A 25,221-nucleotide genomic window follows, 5' to 3' on the forward strand; every position below is an offset into this window, starting at 1 on the left:
TTGGCAAGGTTTGGGTGAGACTGAAGTGGCACATTGCTCTCATTGGCAGAAGCTAGTTCATTTCAAATGAGTGAATTACATCTGAGGTTCAGGTGAGACTGGAGAGCTTACCAAGTCTGGGATAAACAAGGCAAATGCAGCATCACTCCAGGCTTGTAAACACCCAGGCATGTCGAAAGCCGGTCCAGTCTGGTCTGGCGGCCCTGTGGCTTGTGTGGACAGTCACTTCATTTGTACTAGTACCAGCCTTTGGGTAGGCACTGTCAAGGACTTGCGTGGATCCCAACAGGACTGTCACGAGGTTGATCCTGACAATAACAAGAGGGCTTCAAAGGACTTCCGGTATTGTCTTGGCCACTTGGTTTTTGAGACAGGGTCCTGCTGCTTAGCTTGGGCAGGACTGGAACTCACTTTCTGATTCTACCACCTGTGTGCTGGGACTATAGTCACGCACCACCACAACTGGCTGTCTTGGTCATTTTGTTTATTAGAAGACATGTATTTTATCCAGTTTTTCGAGGGTTTTTTTTTTTTAGGCTGCTGTAGCCCCTGCTACATCAATCTTTTGTAAGCTTAACTCTGGTTGCTTAAATTAAAAAAAAAAATTGCAAACATGCTCCTCACCTCTTTGTTGTCTATATTATACACGTCAGCATGCAGTAGGCATTGCATGGGTCCAGTATGAGAGAGAAGGAAGATGAGCCCCTTTGGAGCCCAGCTCGTTCATCTCATTTTAACTTGGTGGTGATATTATTATCATGGCTCCAGCATTGAAAGATGAAATCGTTATGACATGAAATTGGATGGGTTTAAAATGTGCAATTTATCTCATCCAACACTTCAGCTTCGTTGATACCATTCTGGCTAAAGTAGCGTGCTGAGAGCACAATGTCTTTTAATATGAGGTAGAAATGCATCTAACATGGAGAACGTTAACCTACCCAACTGCTTGCGTGATACCCCTCCCTTTCAAGCTAAGACCTAGGGGCCATCTTTTACAGAGGGAGATACTATAAGCCATTTCCCCAAAATACCCCTCCTAAATTTGCCAGGGGAAGGAAAGCAAGTTCCTGAGGGGGGAAAAAAACCTGTTCTTTTGTGCATTTGCACCTGCGGTGGCATGAACAGCATCTGGTTCCTGTCTGTATTTTCTCCTCCATACCGTTTCTTCCTTGTCAGATTGTGTGCCTGGAATAATTCTTCTCTAGGTTGGGAAATGATTTTTAGATGCAGCTAAGGATGAAAACAACATGTCAGACTTCTTTTCCTCCAGGGCTGCTCTTCAGTGAGATCAACAACAAGGTGATGTCTGGACCACAAACTCAGCTCTAGAAACACCTTCAGTACACTGCTGAGGATGTGGTTTGGGGGTAGAGCTCTAGCCTTGCATGCCACGGGCTGTGGGTTCAATCCCCAGTACCACATCAGGGAGAACAGAAAGAACACAGGTCTTCACTGTCTGCCTCGTGTGTTCCATCAGTTAACTGAGACAGGAAGGACTTTTTAGATAGTGTTCATAGTGAGCTCCGTGAGGAACCACAACTTTTAGGGATGGCTCAGTCAGTAAAGTGCTTGCTGCACAAACTTGAGGACCTGAGTTCGGAACCCCAGACCCATAGAGAAGCTGGGTCCAACAACCTTTCACCTCTACACACACACACACACACACACACACACACACACACACACCACAAAATAAAGAAGCCTGAGAAGCTGGGTCCAACAACCTTTCACCTCTACACACACACACACACACACACACACACACACACACACACACACACACACACACACACCACAAAATAAAGAATCCTGACTCCCAAGCCTTCTTAGCATAAACTCTTAGCACTTAATGGGATGAATTGATGACCTTTGAGATGTGAGTTCCCACACGACTACTTTATATGCTTCCAAGATCGAGGAAAAGCAGATTCTCCCATGAGAAGTGCAGAAGAAGCTGAGCGGGCTGGGGACATCATAGGGGTCAGGAAGGAGATGGAGACTTCTTGCTTTGTCCTGCCAAACTGCCTAATGAGACCCGATCTGTAACATCTTCTGTAAGTGTGCCCGATAGGCACAGACCCGCCTCTCCTAACCTGCCTCCAATTCGTTACCCTTCACCCGAAAGTACAAGCAATGCTTACACGAGCCCCTTCTTTTTACCCCTGGATCTCAGCACTTGCTCAGTCTGCTTGAGACTGTCCTGTCCCATCTATCAGAACCTCACCCGCTCCTTACATGGCTGCTCAGCTGGGCTTCCGATACACCACTGTCCACTTTTTTCTCTGTGGCGTCCTCCATCTCCCATGCTAGTGACTGTTTTGGAACTTCAGTCTCTGCCTCCTACTTGGTTTTATTTGGATACTCAGCTTTCATAGTATGCCACTTTCAGACTTAACACAGCAAATGTAGGAAGGGTAAGAAGAAAGTCACAGAAAAATTGAGAATACCTCCATTTATAATGTCACATGTGGTTATAGTCTAGTCTTGGCTGTGACACATGACAATATGAGAGAATTCTCTGGTCCAGTTAGGTTAAGTTGTTCTGTCCAGACTGAAGTATTCAAAGACTAGTGTGTAATTTTCATTTGGAGACCCGCTAAGTCAGACTTGGCCTTCACTAGAGTCCGTTCAGAGTGAAACTGTCCTCATTACCCAGATGATCTGGGGGCCCTCAGGAAAGAAGCTAACACGTTCCTGGGTACATTACTCCTACAGGTAGTGAACCTGTTTTGCCAACACCCTGGCTTTAGGATAGAGCTGAAGAGACCTGGTGAGCCCTGGGAAATAGCAGGAGAGACCTTGAACAGGGAAATGGACTGCCTGGGATGTTGTGCCCATCAAGTTATCTACTGGACAGTTAGACCAGGAACAAGGGGATCCCAAGACAAGTATCTATTTAGTTCTTAGGGTTTTTGTTTTGTGGTGAGGGAGGAGCTGACTCTCTACACGTTTTGTAATTCCATTTCCCCCTTTCATTTCTAGATCTGAGATGAGAGTGAAGAGCTACCGGACAACCCTTCTTTTCTGGAACATTGGTCAGTGTTTCCGTTTCATTTGGCTCTTATCTGAAGATGGTTCCTTTTTATGCAAACACCCACCTGGAAGAAGTAGCTGGGCAGCTGTCCCACAGGGTTAAACCATTTGCCTTCTAAACAGGTGGATGAGACCCCCAAATAGTAAATGGTTGCCTTGGATATAGTCTTTCAAATTTGGGCTCAAATGTCCTATGCTCCAGAACCCCTGAGCATCCATCCTAAGAGTGAGATGCTCTCAGCCCCGTCTCTGCCTGTTGTTGCTGCATCTTGCCCTGAATTATTCAGTCACACTGGGTCTCACCCTGCTCAATTTCAAGGCCAGCCCTTAGAGATGATGCTTATCTTTGGTTCCTAGGCCTTTCACTGTTTCTCATCTTGAGTGGATGTTAAAGGAATTCTAGACTTTAGAAAGCCTCAGGGAAGGTCTTGTCCAACCTCTGCACTCCAGCCAAGTTTAAACCTTCCTAGCACAAGGTTTCCCGTCTGCAGGCTCACAGGTAAGGCACATGTCTGTATCCTCCGAACACCACTGATCCGAACCTGCCCTCCAGCTCAGTCCTCTTCGTTTTCAGACTTCAGTAACTACTCAGTGGCTTCATCTCAGCCAAGTTCCCTGTGTATCAAGCTGTGTTAGTAGATTATTAACCTTGAAGATGAGTTAGTGAATTTATATTGTTTGTGACTACATTTTGAGATAAGGAAGAGAGAAATTGGCTTTTTTGTTTTTTCTTTTTCTTTTTGTTTTTTTGAGACAGGATTTCTCTGTGTAGTTCTAGCTGTCCTGGCACTTGATTTGTAGACCACACTGGCCTTGAACTCAGAGATCCACCTGCCTCTGCCTCCTGAGTGCTGGGATTAAAGGCGTGAGCCACCGTCACTGAACATTGGCTTTTGATCAAGATCTTTGATTTCTAATCTAGTAAAAGTATTCACCAGCATTTGAGTGGTAACTAGGACTTAAATGTTCATATACTGGGATGTTCTTAAACAAAAAGATCCAGACTTTTGATCTGCAGCTATCAGATTCATTTTAGCGAAATATCTCATCTATATTCTACTTTTAATAACAAAAACATGGATCATTTCATTTCCTCAATTTTATGCTCATCAACAATTTGGGAAGTTAGGGTTCCTTCAAGATCACAGAAGGTGAAATAATTTGTTGAAGGTTAAAAACACATACATGGAAGAGGTAAATGGACACCAGCCAGTCTCAAAACTCAGTTCCTTGTCCTCTGTGGGACCAGGCCTGGATACTCTCTGTCAGGCTTTGTCTTGGGCTAGTTATCTTTGGCTCCCGTGACTTTCACTGTATGCTTTGGACACTTCATCTGGAAGGGTGTTAAAGGAACATTTTCTGCCCTGTAAGTACCCCAGTCTCCTATACTAGACCCCTCTTTTGAAGGCTTTTCTGCTAAAAAAAAAAAAAAAACAAAAACAAAAAACAAAAACAAAACAAAAAAAAACTCTACATGGCTGCCAGTCATCTGACATCATCTCCTCATCTGCCTCTGCTTTTTATCAACCCCCACACCAGGGAAGTACTCTTCTACCAGAGACTCCTTTATTGCTCTTGAGATTTTGACTCACTCAAGGATGTCTTCTCTGTCACTGGGATGTCAGAGTACAACAGACCAAATCCTTGCCAGGATGTATGTTTTCCTTGCACAGACAGTCCTCATGGTTGAGCCATTAAAGCAAGACACATTCACTCCTCTCTCGTCACAGACTCTTGTTACTGTTCCCTAGAATTGGAGGAAAAGAAGAAGGCTCTCACTTCAAATTTCTGAAGTAGAAAAACAGAATCCATGTTCTATTTAAAGAATATGTTTCCTGCTTGCTTGGGTGGAGACACATTGTTCTCGTTGATTCAATGGGTAGAAGGCATTCACCGATTCACAGACTTATTGGCCACTTATCAATCCAAGAGGCATCCCGAGAAAACCCAACCTCACCTGTCTGGGCAGAGTTAAGGGTGGAGGTTGGGTAGAAAATGCTGGAGATGTTCCTGAAATAGATATTGATAGCTTCCAGTGTGACGTTCATTGTTTTGGACTGGGTTTCCAGCCTGGCTGGGCAAGGGCTGTGACGTTCAGAGCCCTGAAGAGGATACACTCTGCTTATCATCTTCTCCAAAGGATGCAGTCGCTGCCAGGGTTGTGACAACCCCCTTTGGTTTCAGCATGTTGCAATGAAGTAAGACAGAAGACAATTATCAGTGGCAGCACCATCTCGACTGAAGTGCCAATCTGTCCTGCAATCTTACATCATGGTGCCTCTCTAAGACATTACTTCTTCTTATGATGCTCATAAAGATGCATATGCTGGATGAAATGAACCAGCCTTCTTGGTTATTTGCCTCCCATGTAGGAAAAAAAGGCAATGAAAATATTGGTATATTTCTGAAAGGGATTACTTTCCTATTTATTGATAGTTTAGAAAAGGAAATAATTGGGGTGAAACTTCCTTCTTTTTTTCTAGAGTTAATAGAAAAATAGATCTCTCTCTTTCTCTCTCTTTCACACACACACACACACACACACACACACACACACACACACACACACACACACACATTTTCCACGGGAGCCTTTGCCATGAAGGGTCTTGCAGGTGCTAGGAAATTCCAGCAGAGGGCAGAGTGGAGTCATTTATTTCTGAAACCAGTGGGATCCGTGGAGCTAACAAAGTAGGAAGCAGTTGGTGTCCCCACCTGGCTCCTAGGATAAGCTGCAGCTTTGGAGGTGAATTGAAGTCATCTGCTCCTCCATGCCCCTTTCCAAGTTTCACACTATACATGAAAACCAGTCTGTACTGAAGAAGAACTTCAAAACGGTAAGGTATTCTCTGCACAGACATCAGATTCCCATATACTGAAGCATCCATTTTATACCTGTAATCCCAGGGCATAGGGCCCTTTGTGCTCAGCCTAAAGGGGAAATTGGGAAAGCCTTGCCCTGTTCATTGGGGTCACCTGAAAGCTTTGGCCTAAATTATCTAGTTCAAATTTTTCTTCCTTCCTTCCTTCCTTCCTTCCTTCCTTCCTTCCTTCCTTCCTTCGACTTTTGATTAAAAGTGGTACAAGAGGAAAAGCAAACTTGCAAATTTTCCGAAGAACAGAAGCAACAGGAATTGTGTAGGTCAGTGCAACTGTGCACAAATCTACGTGCTTGCATGGAGCCCTGAGAAATCAAAACGATGGTAAGCTTTAAGTTGTGCAAAGATCCTCTGTGTAAACACAGATTCATAGCAGGGAGAGCCAGGGAGAGCTCAGATACTGTTCTGTTCTCTCCACAGTGCAGTCAGAGAGACCAAAGCTTGGACATTCACCCAAGAGCATTCTGTGTATTAGCCGTGGGCTTGATTCAGGTTGTCTCTTTGCTTATAGTCTGAAGGGTTTCAGTGACATTCCCCAGTATGTCTCAAAGATGTGAGCCCATTGCTTGCTGAATTGGACACGTTGGCCAGACAGCTCACAATGGACCATTCCAAAATGATGACATGGGCACCTAGGAGCCCAGTTGAGACTGGGCAAATGGTTCATTGATTTCTCCATCTTAGGGTCATTCCAGATGCTTCCCATGGAAACCATTTTGGAAGGTGCTTGGTGGTTCTGTGTTCAGCACAGATTCTGATGTGTCCTGGTGCCTCCTGTGGTTGCCCCATTCACCTGGTCTTGAGTCAGTCTGAGCACAGTAAGGAGAGGGCTCCATTGGTTATTTTCTATTACAAATATCTGTTACCTAAATAAAGGGGATAAAGTGCCACTGGAAAGGACTAATTGCAGCCTCTCCTAAGATGCACAGCCCTGGAGTGACGAGATTCCTCCTCTTGTGCTGAGGAAGACTCACAGCTCCACAAACTGTCGTCTTCATCCTGAACTCTGGCTATTCAAGGCCATCTTCACTTTTCCCCCCCGCTTTGAACATTTTTCCAGTGGGAAAGGACAAACCTCAGATGAGAGTCGCCCACTCACGGGGCTCCCACTGCTCAAGATTTCCTGTAAACAAAGGTCCTGTGCCCCCTTACCCAGAGCCGAAACGTAGATTGTCTTTTTGGATCTTATAGTCCAAGACGAGGCAAGGCACGGGCCATTTGGCCTTGAACCTGGCGGGATACCAGCAGTTCGTCTCATCCCTCTGGCTGCACAGTGCATCTTTACTCAGAACTCATGGTCTTTGTCTTGGCTTCCTCTGTTTTAGACCCATCTAGGCATTAGCTTCAATGCCACAGGGAAGAGCGGGAAAACTCCCTAGGGAAAGTGCATGGCAGGGGGCAGGTAGGCATCACCTCATCATTCCCCTTCTCCATCCTGCCCCTAGCTCCCCAGCTGATTGTCAGCGATCGATCTCCATCCTACCTCTAACTCTGATCCAAGGCCAAGACAGTCAAGCACTAGGACAGAAGTGCCACGCCTGTGCCCTAGCCACAGGCCGCAGGACTGGGACAGGCGTTGTGCCATGGGTAGGGTGGTTCTGTGCATATCCAGACCTGTCAGCGGGACTCCATCTTCCAACTCAGTTCATCTCAGTCCCTGTCTCTTTCCCTGGAGTGCCTGGCTAGTCTGGGACCCTTCTGGCACTTCAGAGTTAGAAGGAAAGAGAAATATTTGTCTAACTTTCCTACGTGTTAAAGCTGTGCAAAGCATCTTTAAAAAAAAAAAAAGACTTATAAAAATATAATGGGGTCATTCCCCCAAGCTTCCCATGTTATGATATATGAAATGTCAAAATACAATGAGTGGACTTTCTAAATATCATTGTCTCTTCCCACCTGTAAACAGAATGGGCAGCAGCAGCAGCAGCAGCAGCAGCAGCATTGGTGCCTTCTCTTTCACATCTTCAAACTTGATTCCCGCCTGGCATTTGGGATCTTTTTCAGCCAGGCCCACCTTTCCCATAATGCACCTACTTGCAGTTCCAAAGAGACTCTCCAAAAAAATAGACATTTGGAAAAAAGTTCATGGGTTTATACTCAGTCTCTCCCCATATTGTTTCTCAAGATTATTACTTTTTTTTTTAACAATAAAAAAGATTGCATATTGGTAATACAACGAGAAGACCATAGAGCTGGCACTGAGTTGGGCTGGCGCTGAAGCGCAGAAGCAAGAGGAGCAAGCTTGGTGCCCTGTGTGGGGGGAGGTTTCCTGGATTCTCCATCCCCAGGCTTCTGCAATGGTCCTTCTCCTCAGTCACTTCCTGCTGTTGGTCCACCTTTATCCATCTCCACGACCCACGCCTGTGTCATGTGACCCTCTCGAAGCAGAGGCGGAATGGCTTTTTGGCATGTGTCCACCGGGGTCAGTTTGAAGACAGACATGGCATTTGTAAGGGTGTGATGTGGGCACATACCACAGCAAGCTTATTAGTGACCATTTCTATTCTGGGAAAAGTTGTCCATCACTTGGGGGATTTTAAAAGTTTAAGCAGTTACTAGGCTGATTTAAGAGACGCATCTTTTGTTCTTGTGGGATTTGCATTAACGTTAAGCATGGTTATATGTCATATATTACACTGCTTTCCTGCTCTGGGGCAGGCAGCACTGACCTCCAAACAGGAGACCCCCCCCCAGTCAAACCAATGAACTTGAATTTTGAAAGCTGTGATTCCCCAATCCCCCTCCCTCACCCCACCCCACCCCTCATGGTCCTCAGTTGCTGTATTTGAAAAGCACCCCCCCAACTCATGCCCTCGGAGGCTAGTTGAATATTGCCATACCCTGGAAGTATCCACCCCTGTGGTCTCTATTGCACTTGGTGGAGGGAGATGGGTGTGCGCTCTCCCTCTCTCCCTCCTCCCCTGGCTCCCAGCCTCGGTGCTCCTCCCACCACCCTCTCCCAACCCCCCACCCCACCCCAGAGCCTTCACTTGTTGTGGACATCCTCCCTTCGGACGATCTTGTAGATGATCCAGTAGAACATGTTGAAGATGAGGAAGGCCATGGGGAACCCAATGCGCGATATCTTGTCGATCTTCTTGGCTCTCTGGATGAAGAGCTTCCGCATCTCCTCCGGGGACTTGGACGGTGCAGGAGGGGGGTTGGTGGTGTTGTTGTTGTTGGCACCCTTGACAGAGATGCCATCCTTGGCCTGCAGACAGGCTGGCCCCATCCCATAGGCGGAGAAGTTGAAGCGGCCTTCTCCACCCTCATCATCCTGAAACAGATTCAGCATGGGGCTCTACTTAAAATAAGACAAGGGCTGGGCACCCTCCCTGCAAGGCACTCCCCTGGGGGACCAGGCCATGCCATCTGATCCTCCCTGTCTCTTAGGCTTTGTGTCCCCAGTTGCTGGAGGCAGTCTGGCTGGCTGGGGAGTTCAGCCTTATAGAGGGGCGCCACTCGCATGCTGAAACAGATGCAAGCCAGGGGATGGGAATGGGTACAGATTCTGAGGCCTGAGCTCCACGCCAGGTTGTGGGTCTTTGTCATTTACTGACTTGTGACCTCACACTGGTAGCTTCCTTCCTGGTGCCTGAGAATGATTTCAAGGTTTCTTCTCAAGGCTTTTTAACCACTGGAGACTTCACTGAGGAGGTGGCTCCAGGCTGGCCTGGGTTTGGGTTAGAGTTTTGGAGAACGGTTTGCAGACATCCCCTGCTTTGCCTCTGTTGCATCCTTCCCATATTCCCCACCCTGTGATGGCCCGGGAAGGAGCAGAAAGTTCCTGGCTTTCCCATGTTTTGAGTCAGGGAAGCCATGGCTTCTCTCTGCCTCGTGTTCCCACGCCATCACCTCCAATAGTCTTCTGATTTCCATAAGCTTGTCACAGGCTCTTTGTCATTCGGCTCCAACTTACCTTTCCAGCCCCACCCCACTTCCCATGTGATCTGCATCCCTGCTGGCTTTGTTGGCCTTCTCCTTCTTAAAATGTTGATCCCAGATCCTAGTGGTTCAGCCCTTTCCCAGCCAGCTCCATCATGCCCTGGTCAGTCCCCTTCACCTGCAGTTCCACAACAGGACCAAAGGCCAACGTGTTTGTTTTGTTTTCTGTGTGTATGTGTGCTCATAGGTGTGTGGGTACATGTGTGCATGTGTGTGGGACATGTGAAGGCCAAAGGTTGATGTCAGGTATCTTCCTGGATTCCTGTCCTTCTTTGTTGAGACCGGGTCTCTCAGTTGAACCCAGAGCTCACCAGTTCAGCTAGTCTCGTGCAGGCCGGCTTGCTCCCAGGATCCCGTGTCTGCCTCCCTTGAGCTGAGATCACAGGCAGGATACCCCACCTGCCTGGCACTTCTGGTTCTCAGGCACTTTAGTGGCTGAACCATGTCCCCAGGCCAAGGCCAGTGTTTCAGCTGCAGCTGAGCCGCCAATTCAGTGTGCGGTGCTGGCAAGGTTCACCAGCTCACATTGCCCTCCTGGATACCAAAACTTCCAGGAGAGGAATTCTGTCTTGCTTCCCCCCCCCCCCCCCAAAGACAGTACCAACGAGAATAAGAAATGCCATACAGGATCCAATACTCTGATCTTCCCATGCCTCTGCCACCCTTGGGCATGCCACCATCTGACTGACCTGGACGTCTCAGGCTTCCTGCCTCAGTATACCAAATGCTAGGATTATGGGTGTGTGCGACTATGCCTTGTTCTATTAAGAACTTCCTAGCAGGCTGCCGCTGACCTCAGGATAATTAAATTCTTCCAGTGCTAAAGAAGGCCTCAGATTCCCTGGCTTGTGTCCACCTGTTCCGTCTCCCTTCATGCCATTTTCTGTGTGACATTATTCTTCAGTCACCCTGAAACATTTCCTCACGTTTGAGGATGTTGGGCTGAATTCCTCTTTGGTTCAGTTCAAGTTATTCTCTCCGCTGTGCCTCTATCTCCAAAATGGGAGCCCTGGCCTGCCATGTAGGTGCCCCTTGAGCTCCCAAAGACAGGCTAGCTGTCATGGAGAGGGCCCTGTGAGTGCCCCTGAGGAGAAGCTCCGATTCCACTGGGTTCTAATTCCTTTGCTGACCTTGCCCCTCCCATCAGATCAGCAGTTCTCAACTTGTGGGCCGTGACCCCCTTTAGGGGGTGGTTGGAAGGAGAATGACCTTTTCACAGGGATCACCTAAGATCACCGGAAAACACAGATATTTACACTAGGATTCATAACAGTAGCAAAACTAGAGTTATAAAGTAGCAACAAAAATAATTTTGTGCTTGGGGGGTTCCCACAACACGAGGAACTGTATTTAAAGGGTCATGGCATCAGGAGGTTGACAACCACTGCCCTTTGTGAACAAGCAGCTGTGGTGCAGCCTGTCATCCCAGTGTTTGGAAGTAGAAGCAAGAGGATCAAGAGTTCAAGATCGGCCCAGCCACACAGATGGAGGTCAGCTTGAAGTACACGAGGCCCTGTCCCCCAAACCAGCAACACCCAGCTCACAAAACTCACCCTGAAACAAGCACTGACTGAGCGTACAGATGTGTTCTTTTGGTGCAGAGGCCCAAAACCTAGCAATGTTATCACTTCAGTAAATAGAATCTTCACCAGCCCCAGCCTCCTTAATTGTTTTTCTTAGACTTACTTATTTTATGTGCATGGATGCTTTTCCTGTGTGTGTTTGTGTTCTAAGTGTAGGTAGTGCCTTCAGAGGCCAGGAGAGTGATGGGTATCCTGGACCTGGAGTTACAGACAGTTGTGGGCTACCATTGTGGGTGCTGAGAATCAGACCTGGGTCCTCTACAAGATTAGCAAGTGCTCCTCAATATCTGTCTGAGGGAGCCCTCCAGCCCACCCAGCCTCCTTTGACATATTTTCTTCTCTTCATTCCTTTGGTTTATCTAAGTGAGGTTGCATTCTGCATCAGACACATGGCTAATGACCAGGAAATGTTTCGTGAGTGCATCTGGCTCAGCATTCACCATGGAAGAAAGAGAACGTGGGTCACATACTGAGGGCAGACAGGTGCAAAGCCAACACTGGAAGGTGGTGGAGGCTTCACACCAAGGCCTAGAAGAGGAATGTGGGAGCCAGCACATTCCTGGACCCAGGAGCTGGCAAGGGAGGGACCTGGGACTTCATCACATCTAAATGTAGCTGAAATTTTTCTGTGTTCCGTTTCGTCCTCAGCCACTCAGACCCAAGTAAACACACGGAGGCTTATATTAATTAAAACTGTTTGGTCATTAGCTCCACTGACTAGCTCTTACATTTAAACTCAGCCCATTACTGTTCATCTATATGTTGCCACATGTTCCATGGCTTTACCTGTGTGCCATTATATGCTGCTCTCTGGATATCGGGCTGGTGTCTCCTGTTTCAGCCTTCCTCTTCCCAGAATTCTCCTTGTCTGCTTATCCCACCTATACTTCCTGCCTGGCTCCTGGCCAATCAGCGTTTTATTAAGTCAGTGTACAAAAGCATTATCCCACAGCATCTAAATGTAAACTTGCCCTTACTGTTAGGAGGCAGAGAATAGAGACGGTTGTTTTCCCTTTTTTATGGCTGTTGTCAGCATACAGCACAGCCCCAGTGCTGACAGCATGGTAATGGAATGACATAGAAGTGTAAACGGTCTCTACACATCTGCAGCTCTAACTCAGAACTAATGCAGCTAGCGCTGAGCAACGCTGATGCTCTAAGAAAGCAGCCAGGCTCAGCACTCAAGAACACTGGCTGTTCTTGCAGAGGACCTGGGTTTGGTTCCCAGCTCCCACACGGTGGCTCACACCTGTCTCTAACTCCAGTTCTAGAGGATTTAGTGCCATTTTTATTTTTTTGGTCTCCTCTGGCATTGGGCACATACATCCACACAGACAAAATACTTATAGACATAAAATAAAAATAAACTTTAAAAAGATTTAAAAATGAATAAAGCAGGTATGGGCTGATAAGATGGCTCAGTGGGTAAGCCTGAAAAACCTGAGTTCAATCCCCAGGACTCACACAATAAAAGGAGAGAACAGATTCTTACAAGTTGTTCTCTGATCACCGTATTTCTGTGTATACAGACATTCATGGACATTTGTGAGTGTGTGTACATACCACACACACACACACACACACACACACACACACACACACACACACACACAGTATTCAAGGCCAGCCTGGGCTACATGAGACTGTCTCTAAAAGCAAATAAAGAAAAGGAAAAACTTGGAGTGACATTGCAGTAAGTGAGTATTAAGTACCTGTGTACATAATTAACTGTCTCTAGACAAACAGGAACACCACCACAACATGAATCCCCACTATATATAATAGGCTCTCTTGGTATGAGAAACACACATTAGCTTTCCCAGACATTTTTGAAGATTTATGCTCCACCTTTCTTATCTGTTACTCATTGGCAGGGGAAGAGGTTTGGTTCCATTTAGATAGACAGCGGCCCCTTGTATCCAGGAGAAAGGAAATGCCCGAGGAATGACTGGCAAAGGCTTGCTATTCTGACTACAACCAGCAGATGACAGGACAAGCATGTTCATCGGCCTGGAGACGCTTGGGAATGGGGCAAGAAACTGGGACATAGACTGTGGAACCCACCCGAGGGATCTGGAGCATCTGCTGCGTCTGGGCCCCGTAGAAACTTCCTAATGATCCTTCTAATGAGGTGGGCCAGGGACTTGGAAGACTGGATGCTTTCTGCCCAGCAAATGAGGCAGCATTTGAAAACATGGAAAAACAGTGGGTGTTGGGGAGCCTGGCCCAGCACTGGCCGAAAGAAATCCAGGCCAGAGCTAGTTCCTTGCCACTCACCATCAAGAGCTCCAAAACCTGCTTAGGCTTATTACTCAAGGGAGGTTTCCGCAGCCCAAATCTGCAGGACTTCAGTGCAAGCCACACCCAGATGCCAAAGGGAGGTCTTCCATAGTGTGGGCCCAAGTAACCGACATTGGTTTTATTGATTGATTGATTGATTGACTGATTGGTTTTTCAAGACAGAGTTTCTCTATGAAGTAGTTCTAGCTGTCCTGGAACTCACAGAGATCCAATTGCTTCTGCCTCCTTAGTGCTGGGATTAAAGGTGTGTGCCTCTACAATCCAGCTCAGCCTGTTTTCCTAACCACTGTACCAGCTCTCCAGCTCCTCTCTTCCTTTATATCTTTCTCCCCCTTTCTATCTCTCCTCTCCCTTCATTCCCTTTTTTCTTTCTTTTCTTGTAGCCAAGGCTAGCCTTGATATCTCTACCTCAACAGTGATGTTATTGGGCTTACTTACGGGGCTGGGTGAAGGGTTACTCAGAGGAGCATGGGGGCCTCCAAAGCAGCCACAGGGGGAAGTCTTCGCCCAGTCTGGATGATGGCTTCCCTATAGCTGCCTAGAGGATTTCCCTTCTTCAGTTAACCTTTCCTAGCTTTTAACCTTGAGCTTTTGATCTTCCTGCCTCAGCTTTCAGAGTGCTGCGATTACAGTGGAAATCACTGCACCTCATTTTATTTCAGATTTTTTTTTTTTTTTTTTTTTTTTTTTGAGAAAAGATCTCATGTAGCTCAAGCTTCCCCTTGAACTTGATATAGCCAAGGATGGCTTTGAACTTCTGATTCTTTTCCCTTTACCTCCAAGTGCTGGGACTATAGATGTGCTTTAATGTCTGGATTTATGCAGTGTGAGGCATGGAACGGGGTGGGGGGCTTCACAAATGCTAGGTGAGCACTCTACCCCAGCCCCCCTTTTTTTTTGAGGCAGAGTCTCATGCTGTAGTCCAGGCTGACCTTGAACTCCTGGTCCTCCAGCCTCTGCCCATCATACCCAAGTACTGGAATTGCAAGTATGCACTACAGTGTCTACAGATGATTACTACTCCAAAGGAGGGACTTGGTGCCTAAAGGGCAGTAGGAAGGGCTAAGCCTTCTAGGAGGTTCCATCTAGCCTGCCAAATCTTTTCCAGTATAGACAAAGAAAGACCTTGTTGTCTGGACCCGCCCAAGAAGGATTGTCCTATGGCAGAGTTAATTGAATCATGTTGCCGGTGTTTAAATAACATACTAATGGGAGGTGTGTGTGTGTGTGTGTGTGTGTGTGTGTGTGTGTGGTGTGTGTGTGAGAGAGAGAGAGAGAGAGAGAGAGAGAGAGAGAGAGAGAGAGAGAGAGAGAGAGAGTGTTTTCATCCTTGACGCTGGTGTCAGGGACAAAGTTGAAAGGTTCCTCGGAACCTCTGACTTCACCCTCAGCAGAGTCTCCCACCAAGCCAGTCTTTGTAGATGATGAAGAAATGGAGCCCAGAGCCAGGCCAGCTTGAAGTCACATTGCAGAAAACCAACAGCAGGCCTGCCGCAGCCTGCCCTGTCTGCAGGATGAAGCTGGTTATCGTCTTGACTGCGGGCATTTGCTTCTTGCTGTCACAAAACGAGCCCTACAGCACCGCTGCTGTGGTTAAAGAGAGGCTCTTGATAGACAGCTAGGTCACTATTCACAAGGGGAAAAGTCAAGCTTTTCAGGATTCGATCTCTCACTCTCACTTGCCCTGCCCATGGGGACAGCCCAAAGAAGCAAGGGTCACGGGACTGCTCAGAGATCTTCTTCTGTCCACCGGATGCCCCTCCCTAGGCCACGCCCCAAAGGCCTACCTTGTGATGTCGCCGCTTCCTCCTAAATCGCAGCAGCTCCTTGTGTTGCCGAGACACGAAGTTCACGGCCGCATATTCCAGCAGAGCCGAGAACACGAAGAGCAGGCACACAGCCATCCAAATGTCAATGGCTTTCACATAGGACACCTGGTGTGAGGATGGGAGAGAGCACGGGGAGGTGAGGGTGGGAGAGAGCACGGGGAGATGAGCGGAGAGGACAATGTCCTGAAATATCGCAGTTTGTAAGTTTTAAGCCATACACTGTTCTGAACAGTGTGATGAACTCTTGCATCATACTCCATCGTAGTACATACGCTCTTTCCAATGTACCACTCTGTATACACTGCAGACGGCTACCAATCACTGAGTATGGCATTAGACTGTGGCCAAAGCTCAAGTATTATTTACTTAATAATGGCTCCAAAGTGCAAAAACAGACAAGCAGGGAATTTGGATATGACAAGAAAAACTACAAAAGCCTTTTTTTTTTTTTTTTTTTGAGACAGGGTTTCTCTGTGTAGCTTTGCACCTTTCCTGGAACTCACTCGGTAGCCCAGGCTGGTCTTGAACTCACAGAGGTCCACCTGCTTCTGCCTCCTGAGTGCTGGGATTAAAGGCGTGTGCCACCACTGCCCAGCTTACAAAAGTCTTCTTTTAAGCAAGACTTCGAAGTTCTCAATTTAATACGGAAAGAAAAATATCCTTTGCTGATATTGCTAAGATCTACATCAGCATCAAATTTTTATTTAAAGAAAATTTTAACCTTATTTTTTATTTTACATACTTTAAATTTTTTTTTTTTTACATATTTACATATAGGTATTTTCCTGTGTGTATGTCTGTGCACTATAAGCATGCAGTTCCTGAAGAGGCCAGAGAGGGCACAGGATCCTTTGGGATTGCAGTTACAGATAGTTATGAGCTACCCTGTGGGTGCTGGGAATTGAACCTGGGTCCTCTGGAAAAACAGCCAGTGCTCTTAACCACTGAGCCATCTCTCCAGCCTAAGAATGCATTTTTTTTAAAAAGATTTGTTTTTCGATTATATGTCTCTGTGTATATTTGCATGTGAGTGTAGCATATGAGGAGACCAGATGAGGCCACCAGATCCTCTGGAGCTCGAGTTACATAGATAGTTGTGAGCTGCCCAGTGTGATGCTGGGAACTGCGCTTGGGTCCTCTGCAAGAGCAGCAAGCTCTCCTAACCACGGAGCCATCTTTTCAGCTCCACAGCAGAACACATTGTCTACACAGTTATGGTGTGTATAGGAAAAGAATACGGCATACAGGGTTGGTACCACTGTCATTTTATGCAGTTGCTAGAGGAAGAGTATAGTGGAGTGTCCCTAGAATATGACCCCTGTGGATAAGAAGAGATTGTTGTGCCAGGCGTGATGGTGCATGCCTTTAATTCCAGCACTAGGGAGGCAGAGGCAGGAGGATCTCTGTGAGTTCAAGGCCCAGCCTGGTCTACAGAGTGAGATCCAGGACAGGCTTCAAAGCTACACAGAGAAACCCTGTCGAGAGAGAGAGAGAGAGAGAGAGAGAGAGAGAGAGAGAGAGAGAGAGAGAGAGAGAGATTGTGGATGGGACATCGCTGATCTTCAGTAACTTTCTCCACTGCTCACTGCTCCTCAGCTGGGATATTTGGGTGGAAGGAGCAGAGGAAGCTAGAAAAAGCATATTGAACAAGCTGGGCAGAATGTCAGGGAAAAGAGATGATGCTTACGAGAGAAGGGATAAGAGGAGGATGGTGCACCTCCATCGCTTCCATTTGTGGAGTGGAGCACAGAATGTAAGTCTGAGAGGATGCTGAACTTACATTACATTAGCACGAGAGGAGGCTGTTGGTAAACAGCACTGTCAGGACCCCGGGAAACTGTCCCTTCACAGAATCATTGAGTGCACTGGCAGAAATTGCTACAGTCATGTGACCTAGAACTCTGTTGACTCCCAAAGGCTCATAGCAATCCTGAGAGAATTTATTCAAGAAAAGCAGTTGATGGCTGAGAGATGGCTCAGTGGGAGAAGGGGCACTGGCTGACAAGCCTGATGACCTGAGTTCAAACCCCAGGACCCATGTGGTGGAAGTAAAGAACCAACTCCCCTAAGTTGCTCTCTGACCCCCACATAGACTCTGTTGCTTATATGTGCCCCCTCACGCCCCAAAATGAAGAAAAAAGTAACAACAAAAGCAGCTGGATTTTGGAGAAAATAGCAAGTTCATAGTATTGTTGAAAACTGGTATCAAAACTTCTCTACTTCCCCAATCCTGAAGATCAACATGTTTCTGTGCTTTTCTGTTCTGAACATTCCAGAATTTCTTTATGAAATAGTATTAACAACATGTGTCCTTTCGTGACTGGTTTCTCCCACTTACAATACTTTTGTGGTTTATCTTACTGTTGCATTCAACAATAGGAGTTTATTTGCATTTATTTATTTTTAAAGATTGATTTTATATTTGTTTGTGTGTGTATGTGTGTGTGTGTGTGTGGTGTGTGTGTGTGCATTTGTACGTGTAGACGCACATGTGCGCAGGGTCCAGAAGATGTCATCAGTTCCCCCTAGAGCTGGAGTTACAGGTGGTTGTGCACTGCCCTACCTGGGTGCTGGGAACCCAGTGGCGGTCATTAACAAGAGGAGCAAGTGCTCTTAACCGCTGAGCTGTCTCTCTAGCCCCAACAGTTTATTGTTATGGCTTCATAATATCCTATGTATGGATACACAGCACTGTTTTTGTTCATTGGATGGTGGATATCAATCATCTGCATCTTTTGGGGGAATAAAGAGTGATGCTGTAGAATGGCTGTAGGCATGAATTCATTTCCCCTGGGGCTTCAGGAGCTCTAACTTGCTCTGCTCCTATCCTAACCCTCCAGACCACAGCAGCCTTGAAAATCAGCAGCCGGAAAAGCACAGTAATAACCAACCACCAGGCAGCCACTGGAGAGGGCAGAGGAGCCACTTCAAACTGGTTCCCTGGGCCCTGCCCTCCTCCTCTGACCTCCCTAGCTGTTCACTTAGAGCTCCTACTCACAGGCTGCCTTTATTTGACCTGCTTTGGAGTGGGCCCAGTGGGAACAGTTTTCATTTGTATCTTTTTAATCGGGGGGACATTTGTTGAAAACAATTAGTGGCAATTGCTATCAGAGGCACTGAGGCAAAACGACAGGTTAATCAAAAAACTAAAGGGGGACTGGGGACGGACGTAGCTCAGTCGTGGGGCACCTGCCTGGCAAGCTCAAGGGCCTGGGTTCAAGCCTTTGCAATGTTAAATGAAAAGTTCAGGAAAGTGAGTTGTGTCATGAGATGCCACAGCAGACTAATCTGAGAGTGTTCAGAGAGGACCCAGGACTCTCCGAACCCTGAGCAGAAGGAAAGGCTGAGGCCAAGCTGTCAAGGGCCCGACTGGTACTGACTCTCACAGACTCTCTCAGGAAGAGACGGGGATGTGCATAGGATCCGGACATACCGTAAAAATCTGTGTGGCTTTTGTGTGGCCACTAGGCTGAGTGAGCCAGACTTCAATGGTTGACATAACAGAGAATACAGGGTTCACAGAAACAGTTCAGGTAGAGTTAAGAACAGACAGCAACAACAAGTCCTTAGGGGGTAGAACCTGAGTTCCAAAAATTGCCCTTTTGTATTATGTAATATGAGCAATTTATAAGGTGTGCAAAACAATCAGCACAAAACAAAACAAAAAAATAACTCTTCCACCAGAAAAATGACCCAGTTACAGGAAAACAAGGTGGGTCAAAAGGGGTGGTACCTGAGGACACCAGATCTCAGACTTAACAGAGACTTAATTATTTTATTTTATTTTTAGTTTTATATATTGGTTTATATATATATATAAAGTCTGTGTATAGGTATGTGCACAAGAGGCTAGAGACATTGGATCTTCTGGGGTTGAATTCATAGGAGATTTTGTTATGGGAGCAGGGAATTGAACTCAGGTCCTTATAAGAGCAGCGAGTGTTGTGAGTTCGAGGACAGCCTGGGCTACCAAGTGGGTTCCAGGAAAGAAAAAAAAAAAAAAAAAAAAAAAAAAAAAAAAAAAAAGAGCAGCGAGTGCTTTTAATCTCTAAGCCATCTCTCTAGTCCCTTTATTTTACTATTTTTAAAGACAGGACATCATATAGCTGGCCTTGAACTTGCTGTGTAGTTGGGGATGACTTAGAACTCCTGATGCTCCTGTCTCTGCATCCTAAGGGCATGTGTGCCACTATCACACTGGGTAGACAAAGACATTGAATTAGTTGTCTTAAATATATTCAAGCAATTGAAAGAAACTGAGTATAGGAATCTGAGCATGGTGGCACACGCTTGTATTCCCAGAACTAAGGAGACTGAGTGTGAAGGATCGCCCATGTGTTCGAGGCCAGCTTGGGTTACAGAGTGGACTCTGTCTCAAATAAAACAAAAACAACACAAAGAAACTAAAGGAAAATTTGAGAATATTCTCTCACCAAGCAGAACACATTAATAAAAAGATAAAAATGATAAGAGAACCAAATGAAAACTCTGACGTTGAAAGTAAATAATGAAGATGAGAATTTCACTGGAGGAGACAACAGTGCATCTGAACAGGTAAAAGGAAGATCCAGAGAATGTGGTGCAGAACCAGCAACCCTGAGATCATGAGTCTGAGGGACAGAATGAGGGAAGAAGAGCAGAGCCACAGAGACTCATAGGAAACACCAAAGCCACCAACACATGGTGACCAGGGCCGCAGAAGAGACAAAAAGAGGTAGAATAATTGATCAATTATCTACCCTATGCCTATCATCTATTTATTAATCATCTATCAATTATCTATCAACCTACTAATAACCTATCATCTATCTATTTATCATTGATCTTTTATAACTTCTTCCAACTGTCTACTTATCATCTATCTGTCTGTCTAGTTATCAATCATCTATTTACCTATCTAATCTATCTTCTCTCCTATCTCTATCATATATGTATGTATGCATCTATCATCTATTGACCCATCTAATGTATATTCTGTCTACTTCTCTGTCAATCTTCTATCATCTCTCTCTCTCTATTATCTATCATCTATCTATCTATCTATCTATCTATCTATCTATCTATCATCTATCTATCTTCTGTCTATCTGTGCTTGTTTCTTTATTGTTGCTGTGACAAATGCTCTGACCTAAAGCTACTAGGGGAGGAAAGGATTTATGTGGCTGACACTTTCAATTCACATTTCATTAATGAGGGAAATCAGGGTGGGAATTCAGAGAGGTTCTTGAAGCAGAAACCATGGAAGAATCATGCTTGCTGGCTTGCTCTCCACTCACTTGTGCTCAGCTAGCATTCTTATATAGCTCAGGACCACCTACATAAGGATGGTACTGCCCACAGTGGGCTGAACTTTTCTACATCAATTAACAGTTAAGAAATCCATCCATAGACATGCCCACAGGCCAATATGATTTGTGCAATCCCTCAGATGAAACACCCTTAGAAGACTCTAGGTTGTATCAAGTTGACAGTTAATGTTAGCTAGGAGTGTATGTATGTATGTATGTATGTATGTATGTATGTATGTATGTGTGTGTGTATATTTATGTCTGCATATATGCTATTTAATATATCTATTATTTACATGTAACATCTATCTATGCTATGTGCTTATTTATGTATCTATGTATCTTTTTATCTCTGTATATAAATAAAACAAATGTGGCTAAGTACTAATAATTGGTGAATGCAGGTAAAGGTCATGGAATACATCTTGGATATTCTTTCAGTGTCCCTGTGCTACATCAGATGTAATGTGTGGTCCTGACTGGAAACAGTGCAAACATTATGTATCACCAGCACAGGTGTGGCATGAATAACAGAATACAATGCTGTGTCTGGTGCTAGTGGACAGAGTGGGAAGTGCCTTGGACAGTTAGAGTGAGTGTAGCAGAAGCTGGGCCTGGCATCAGGGAAAAGCAGAACAGGATGAAGCAGCAGCAATCGACAGCATGGTACTTCACAGGAGGGTGTCCAGGAGTAGGGGCATGGTGGTACTGTTATTCCTCACTAGGGGGATGTGGAGGGACAGTAGTGTAGGGAGCAGGACACTATGTTTAGTGTTAAGGTGAATTAAGCAGAGTCTGTTGAGTCTGGTGGGAGGACTGATGAGCTAGAATGCTGAGTCAGGCGAGCACGGACTAGCTTAGCAACCTGGGACTCCACACACCCTTCTCCAAACAATGCATCTAGCAACCTAGGGCCCCCACCTACATCATGTTGCATGCCCAGCATTATCCAACTGTGGACAATGGATAATGGCCATGAAGAACTTCCCTTTTGTGGATAGTTCCTATTCAAATATCCTCCTGGATGTATCTGCATACAGGAAGGAGGGGGCTGCTCCAGTCTGAATTGGTTTGGGAAGCATGAGCAGTGAGGCATACTGTGTCTTCTGAACAAACTTGTAGGGAGAATTCTCCATTTACCATCTTTTGTTGTTGTTCTTTGTTTTGAGACAGGGGCTCACTATGTAGTCCTGTCTAGTTGGGAACTCATTGTGTAGACCAGGTTGGCCTGAACTCAGAGATCTACTTGCCTCTGCTTGCCAAGTGCTGGGATTAAAGACACGTGCTACCACACCCTTGACCCTTATTTACTGCTTATACCTATGCATAACTGGGCTGCATAAGATTAAAATCAGATGCATCATGGGAAAGAGCATGCACAATAAAGCGTATATAACTTAAATCTGTCAGTCACAATAGAGAGCCACTCAGATTATACCCTTTAGCCATCAGTCCCTCCTTTCAGGCTCCATAAAATTAAGTCGCAAACAGTAACCATACCCTTGAGTCCTCTCTTGCTCTGGTGGCCTGCTGCTGCTGCCTTTAGCAGGATGTCAGATTTATACTCTTGATTTGCTCATGAATAAAGTTTTCTTGCTATTTTGCAAACTATATGCATCTTTCCTCACTCCCCAATTCTTTGAATAAGATGCCAAGAACCCAGAAACTATGGTCCAAGCAGCAACTTCTGGAAACAATGCCACACACATTATGTATATATATGGTGACACACTCTATATGTTCTCCATGTCTTAGGCATGGATGAAGGATGCTGGATTCTTCTCTGTTCTGGGGTTCAGTACTCCTCAATGGTGCTACTCACCTTGGGTAGGGAGGCTCGGGAGCCAGAACTCTGTGTGGTCATGGTGAGCACAGTGGTGATGCCCAGTCCCACACGAGCTGGTGCAGCATCCATGTTGATCCAGAAGGAGATCCAGGACAGGATGACAATGAGCAGACTGGGGATGTACATCTGGATCAGGTAGTAGCCCATCTGCCGCTCCAGGTGGAATCGGGCCTCAATGCAGGTGAATTTACCTGCAAGGAATGACAGCAAAGGGGCCATGGAACATGCTAGAGAGTGGCAATGGTATTAGGGTCATCTTGACTGGAGTCCTGGTCCAGTCCCAGGCCATCTATGCTCATAAACAAGGACTTGACTTGATCTGTGCCTCAGTCTCCTCACCTAGAGTAAATGAGGTAACACAGTTGACCCTCCATATCCATGGGTTCTATACTTATGGCTTTAGCCAAGTGCAAGTAGAAACGTTCAGGAGTTCATCTCTCTGGAACACATATAGGCTTTGTTCCTGTCCTCACACCCCAGACAACAGGTGGACATCTGTCCACACAGCATTTACACTGAATTAGATATTGCTGGTCATCCTGAGATGATGTATGCAGAAGGATGTGTGTGTATGTCACATACAAACACTGCCCCACTCTGCCAAAGGGACTTGAGCATATTTGGCATCTTTGCATCTAGGTGTCTGAGGGGGTCCTGGAGACAACCTCCTGGGAATACTAAAGGATGACAGAAATTAAAAAAAAGAAAAAAAAATTCTTCATATGGCTACTCTTCTTTTTTTTTTTTTTCAAGACAGGGTTTCTCTGTGTAGCTTTTGGAGCCTGTCCTGGAACTTGCTCTGTAGATCAGGCTGGCCTTGAACTCACAGAGATCCACCTGCCTCTGCCTCCCAAGTGCTGGGTTAAAGGCATGCACCACCACCACCACTACCACCTGGCTTGGTTACTCTTTTTTAAAAATGACATGTACTTATTCATTTGTGGTGTGTGAGTGCATGCACAAGTGGACATGTCATCCCCTGGTCCTTGTGTGGAGGCCAGAGAACAACTTGTGAGAGTGAGTTCATTCTTCCACCATTTGGGTCCTGAGGATCAATCTATGGTTGTCAGGCTTGGCGGCAAGCACCGTTACCCTAGGAGTCCCCTTGCCAGCCCTTACGTAGTAGCTCTTATGGTTTTTTTGGGGGGGTGTTGAAATGTGCTTATGAAGAACCATGACAGTCCTCACATGTCGTGAATGCTCAGCAGCATCATTTGCCACCACCGCTATGACCATTATCTCCATCATAATTATCACCGCCACTAACTTCATCACCACTATCATCTCAGTCACCATTGTTATTGCAACGTCATTATCACGATCGTCATTGCCACCATCACTGGGATCAGCATCATCACCATCACCATCATTTTAATTATCTTCACCATTATTTGGGTTCTCCCTTCACCCACCATGGTTCACAGAGAATGGGCTGATTTCTAATGGTTACTAGTTACCAGTTAGAACCATGGCCTCCCAGCTCCCTCTTGCTTGGGTCCAAAGCAAGCACTTTGCTTCTGCACTATCAGAAATACAAGTTTCTGTGTGGCAGAGCCCACCCTGCATTAACCAACTCCCCCTCCTTGCCTCAGCGGTAGGACCCCTTGCCCAGAATAAAGAGTGTTTACTAGCTTCCCTGGTAGTTAGATGTGGCCCAAGCTTAGGTGAACATCCCCAGGACTCACAGAAAGGACATCTCAGTGGCACTTTTTGTGTGTTGTTGTTGTTCTAAACCTATTCCGTCAACCACCAGGTAATAAACACGGAGCATGCAGTTCTGCAGCTGCACGGTGTCTGAAACGACCTGGGGTCCCGGAGAGCACGGTGGCCACTTGCACCCACCTGTGTTATAGTGCTTGGTGCAGTATCTCAGGTCCTTCTCCTCTTTCAGGATAAACTGAGGCAGGGTCAGTCCATCTGCCACCTGCACGGCTCCCTGCTCCTGCCACTCAAAGATGAGGTCATTCATGGTGTATCCAACTGGGAGGGATTGGAAGAAGGAATGGGTCAGCAGGTCTCAGTGTTATCCTTAGGGTCGGGGGCTGGGTGAAGCCCCAGACCGTGGCGGAGGTCAGGGAACTCCATTGCCTTCTCGTCTCTACCCACCTCGTAAAGGAGGTGAAACTTGGTAAATTGTAGAAATTTATTCCCCAGCCCTCCCACCTAGGTTTGTCCTGGGGCTCCGCCCCTCACCCCATGACCAAGGGTGATTGACACCTGCACTTCTTACACATGCCACCTCCCAAAACGTCCCCCTTTGTTCCCCACAGGTTTTCCTCTGGGGAGTGAATCTACCATGTGTGATCTTGATGTGAAGTGTACATGGAAAATGGTGGCCTAATCAAGGCAATCAGATTTCTGCTCCAGGACCAGCTCCTTTTTTTTTATTTTCTTGAGACATGGTCTCATGTAGCCCAGGCTAGGCTCAAACTCACTATGTAGTTAGATCTGTCTTCCAACTCACAATCCTTCTGTTTCAGCCTCCTGTGGCATATACTGCCTAGCTATTTCCTA

At 46.2% G+C, this 25,221-nt stretch overlaps 1 protein-coding gene across 2 annotated transcripts in view; it reads right to left on the reverse strand.

Moving 5' to 3' along the window:
- Nucleotides 1-5,556: 5,556 nt before the first annotated feature.
- Nucleotides 5,557-25,221, reverse strand: part of Glra1 (glycine receptor alpha 1) — a 93,367-nt gene continuing 73,702 nt past the window's right edge. Inside the window, exons 6-9 of one of the 2 annotated variants that reach the window (XM_028880047.2) lie at nucleotides 24,550-24,687; nucleotides 22,684-22,898; nucleotides 15,532-15,678; nucleotides 5,557-9,192 (exon numbers count right to left, since the gene is read on the reverse strand). In XM_028880047.2, the coding sequence (XP_028735880.1) occupies nucleotides 8,902-9,192; nucleotides 15,532-15,678; nucleotides 22,684-22,898; nucleotides 24,550-24,687 (791 nt within the window). In that variant the 3' untranslated portion in view covers nucleotides 5,557-8,901. Of the gene's footprint in view, nucleotides 9,217-15,531; nucleotides 15,679-22,683; nucleotides 22,899-24,549; nucleotides 24,688-25,221 lie in introns of both variants that reach the window. The other variant, XM_028880046.2, reaches the window with a different exon arrangement.

Source organism: Peromyscus leucopus, chromosome 8b (genome assembly GCF_004664715.2).
Source record: "Peromyscus leucopus breed LL Stock chromosome 8b, UCI_PerLeu_2.1, whole genome shotgun sequence".
Taxonomy (NCBI): Eukaryota; Metazoa; Chordata; class Mammalia; order Rodentia; family Cricetidae; genus Peromyscus; species Peromyscus leucopus.